At 35.7% G+C, this 4345-nt stretch overlaps 1 protein-coding gene across 1 annotated transcript in view; it reads right to left on the bottom strand.

Annotated features, from left to right (window-relative positions):
* Window positions 1-4345, bottom strand: part of SLC12A7 (solute carrier family 12 member 7) — a 70112-nt gene that overhangs the window by 21311 nt on the left and 44456 nt on the right. Inside the window, exon 17 of the mRNA XM_031552686.1 lies at window positions 2757-2876. Within this exon, the coding sequence (XP_031408546.1) occupies window positions 2757-2876 (120 nt within the window). The remainder of the gene's footprint in view (window positions 1-2756; window positions 2877-4345) is intronic.

Genomic DNA, 4345 nt, shown 5'->3' with positions numbered 1-4345 from the left:
TTTTTTTTTTCCAAACACGAAGGCTTAACAAAAATCTCATACTGTAGATTTATATCTCAGGTCCTTTCAAGATATCTGTTTATAATATTTTTAAATATTTATTATGGTTTATGTTATACATAAAAGGTTTTTGTTTGTAATAATGGGAGCCTTCTAAGTTGCTTTCAAGCATTAGAATAAGCAAGATTTTACTTCCTATGTATTAGTGTTCTACCTTCTCTATTTCCTTTCTTTCTCAGCTTCTTCCAGAGAAACCTAAATCTTCATCCTTTTTCCCAAACACTTTCTGCCTCTACATTTTTGACTTCTCTTTATCCCAATATAAAACTATTCCAGGTGACAAACAAGAAAGGACAGAAATGTTAGTCTAATGTTGCAATTACACTCTTCTATGGAAATGCTACTTTGGGTAGATCAATCTTCCTTCTCCCTCCTTTCCTCTCTGCCCCACCCCATTTCTCATCCCACCCATGCCTCCTTATTTCCTTTCATGAATTTTCACTGACCTTTGTTATTTCTAGACCTCTTTCAAAATTTAGGTACCGTAAGTCAAAATTTACCTTAGAGAACAAGGTGGCAACTATAATGTACACTGACAGATAGACAGAAAGTTGCTTTTACTCATTTACCCAAAAATTAAAACTTTTTTTTTTTTTTGCCTAGATAGTTTTTAGGATGCTTCAAGGTCTATTCTCACTCCTCTCACAAAAATCAGACTCTGCATTTATAAAGGCAGGGACTGAGTCTGAGCAAAATAGAATCTTTCTACAGGGTAGATGCAGTGGCCACATTTCAACATTTCTAGGCTTTGTGTATGAATATGGATATACGTACAATTTTATATATGAATATACCAATAAACACACATCAGCAGAACTGATCATTTGATCTGACGAGATGAAACAGACAAGAGAAATTTCCTGTTGAATCTAATAACAAGGAGCTGTTAGGAGGACTGCTTCAAAAGTAACGCCTCCTATTTTATTACATTGGCCCACGATGTCAGAGGCTAATGGATGTAGGTGGTATGCAGCAGAGTTTGAACCTTCCCATGAGTACATTATATTACATTCTGTTGATCTGCAACAGATTGCAGCAGAGGGGAAGTCTGATAAAATGATATCTGATGTAGATGAGCATATGAATCAAATGTGTGGAATTCCTCCATGTAGGAAAAATTGCACTCAATGACATTCATTAATTCTTGCAGATATTTATGGAGACCAAACAGTAGATGTTAGCACAGTGAGGTGCTGGATGGTACATTTCAGCAGTGACGGCAATGATGTGAAAGACAAACCATGTTCCAGACAGCCACACAGATTTTTACGAGCATGGCCTGCAGGCTCTCGTTCACTGCTGGCAAAAATGCATAACTAATGGTAGTGACTACTAATGGTAGTGACTATACTGAAATATGGTATTTTGAAGCTGAGAATTTGCTTTATCAAGTAGTGTCATTATGCTCTTTTTATCTGTTGTAGTTTCCATAGAAATAAATAGGAGGCATTACCTATTGTACCTATGTACAATCCAGGAAAATTCTATTCAGGAAAACTTTTATTCTGCAGATAGTGACATGAAAAGATGGAGAATCTACAACATGGAGTTGTTTATATCAGTTGATCTGCAAACATTTGTGCTTCGTTACTTATCAAAATACCTTATTTTTGCTAGAATCTTTTGTCGCCAGATGTCTTTTCCTTAGAAACGGAAAATGTATACACTGATCATGATTGCCTCTAAATTTTATGTGTTTATTTAATGAATTGAATATATTCTTCAACTCCCTTACTGCCCTGCGTTTCTGGCAAGTGTGGCTCTAAAAGTATATTGCAAGTTAAAGATTATCTAGACTTTAAAAAATAAATCATTTTCAGTGGGTGTTCTGGCTTCTTAAGTGTGATCCATTCTAAAAAGTGCTGAGCAGAGTTTTACCTCTTTCACAGAAGTTCATTATATTTTTGTATTAGTTGCTGCTTGGTGCAAAAAGATGATCACAGAATCACAGAAGAGGTTGGAAGAGACCTCAAGAGATCACTGAGTCCAACCCCCCCACTAAAGCAGGTAGCCTACAGTAGGTTGCACACATAGGCACCTAGACTGGTCTGAATATCTCCATAGAAGGAGAGTCCTCAACTCCTCTGGGCAACCTGTTCCAGTGCTCCGTTCTTCCACATGCTTATATGGAACTTACTACGTTCAAGTTTTAGGCCATTGCTCCTTATCCTATCACTGCACACCACTGAAAAGAGCCTGGCCTCATCCACTTGCCCATCTCCCTTTAGATGTTTATGAACATTAATGAGATCCCCCTCAGTCTTTCTTTCCCCAGACTGAACAGACCCAGGTTACTCAGCCTTTCATCAAAAGGGAGATGTTCCAGGCCCTGAATCATCTTTCTGGCCCTCCACTGGATTCCTTCCAGGAGATCCCTGTCTTTTTTGAATTGGGGAGCCCAGAACTGTGATGTACCTCAAGTACCAAATTTAACACCACAATATTTGTTTAAATTAATATTTCCCAGCTATATTGCTTCTCATTTTGATTAGTTATATTTGCTGAGGATTTTGGAACTGAGCTTCCAGAGAAGTAAGAATTTTCAAAACTTGTAATCCTTAATGATGGAATCTTACCTTGTTTCAAAGAATATTCTTAGTTCTATTGCTTCAGTTGTACCTATTTTATATAACAAAAATCCTTTTGCTGAATATTAAATATATTAAATATAGAATAAATAAGATATTTGGTCTTACCCTCTATATTCTATGTATTTGTATATACATCCTGCGATTAGCATGGCAATCAAAGCATAGTACCAAGAGCAAATGAACATCAAGGCAAGACATAAACTCATTCCCAGGAATGAAAGAGTCCTAAAAGAAATCATTTTTTCCATTTTTTAAAAAGGTATGCATGTATTCTACAGTCAATTTCTTACTTAACTCCCCAGAAGACCTCTCCTTATCTTCCAAAGTAAAAATACAACTGTCACAACTTTAGTTCATAAAAAATTACATTCTGAAGTCTTTTGTGTGAAACAAATGCAATTGAACTACACATAATAAATTTAATACACTTGTCAGTTCTGAAACTCTTACCATTGCCTCCAAGTAAGATCAGTTTCAAAATACTTTGTCATCACGTACTACAGAATTTAAACTTGAAATTTCTCAAATAATACTGAAGGACATTATGTTACTTAGAGCAAAAACAGTTGATTAATTTAAATTAAATTTGACTCACAAATTATTTTTCCATTTACACTGTGATATGTATCTTGCTTAAGAGCATAGATGCAGTGGAAAGCTTGTCTTTCAAAGGCTCTTGATCAAGAATGACTGAGCTAGAAAAGTCATAGAAGCATGGCCAGACTGAAATTTATGTGCCTGCTCTGCTTCCACTATAATTCAGACAGATGTAGCTCAGCTCAGAACCAGACAGTTTTCTGGCTACATTTAGTTAGATACTTGAATTTCAAATACGTGCTTTCAAAGTCAGAATTTGCTTTCACTGTATTGACAAGGAAGGCAGAAACAACTTTTGTTTGATTCCTTTAGTTTGCATTTTTATTATCATGCAAGTACTGAGACCAAATGCATCCAGTTTTATTTCAAAGAAATGGTATCGTCTTTTCTGAGTACATCAGTCTAAATATATTTTTCTAGCAGAGCAACAACTGCTCTTTCATCATTACAGCCAACTGAAGATACTGGTTTCACTTCAAAAATAATCCCATCCCACTTCTGAACAAGCATTTTGACACTTGCTTTTTCTGTAAAAAAATGACTATGTATTCACACAGTAAGTCAGTTGGCTCACTAGTTATTGGGAAAATGTGGGACAGGAAGAAAACTGTTGCCAAATTTTACAGCTCTTTGCTTTTCCTTCCTTACCATGGTCTATCCTCTTCTTGGTACCCTCCCATTTTATCCATCTGCATAAGCTTCTATGCTTTGTGCTTCCTAATATTTCTCACACAATCCCATTATTTGTGAGAGGAGGGGCTTTAAAAACAAAGCAAAACAACCAACCAACCATAAGTAGACAATTCCCCACTTTCTTCTTGATGTTAAAGTGATAAGGCTTGAAAACCAGCATTGAAATACTTTGGGAATTAGGTGACAAACCAGTAAGTATTTACTGAGTATGCCCAGAAAGATATTCCAGGGATGAAAATATAGCATTTTACTTCCTCTCTACCATTTAAAATGGGGTAAAAAAACAAACAAAAAAAACCTACTTCCATACTAGAATCAGGCCTGTTCATCTCCAAAAGGTTCTAGTCTTTAAAGCATTTTGGCACTAAAATTCCTCTATAGAATCACTGTTAATTAAAAAAAAA

This window comes from Meleagris gallopavo, chromosome 3 (genome assembly GCF_000146605.3).
Source record: "Meleagris gallopavo isolate NT-WF06-2002-E0010 breed Aviagen turkey brand Nicholas breeding stock chromosome 3, Turkey_5.1, whole genome shotgun sequence".
Taxonomy (NCBI): domain Eukaryota; kingdom Metazoa; phylum Chordata; class Aves; order Galliformes; family Phasianidae; genus Meleagris; species Meleagris gallopavo.
This window is presented reverse-complemented; position numbering and strand designations above follow the sequence as displayed.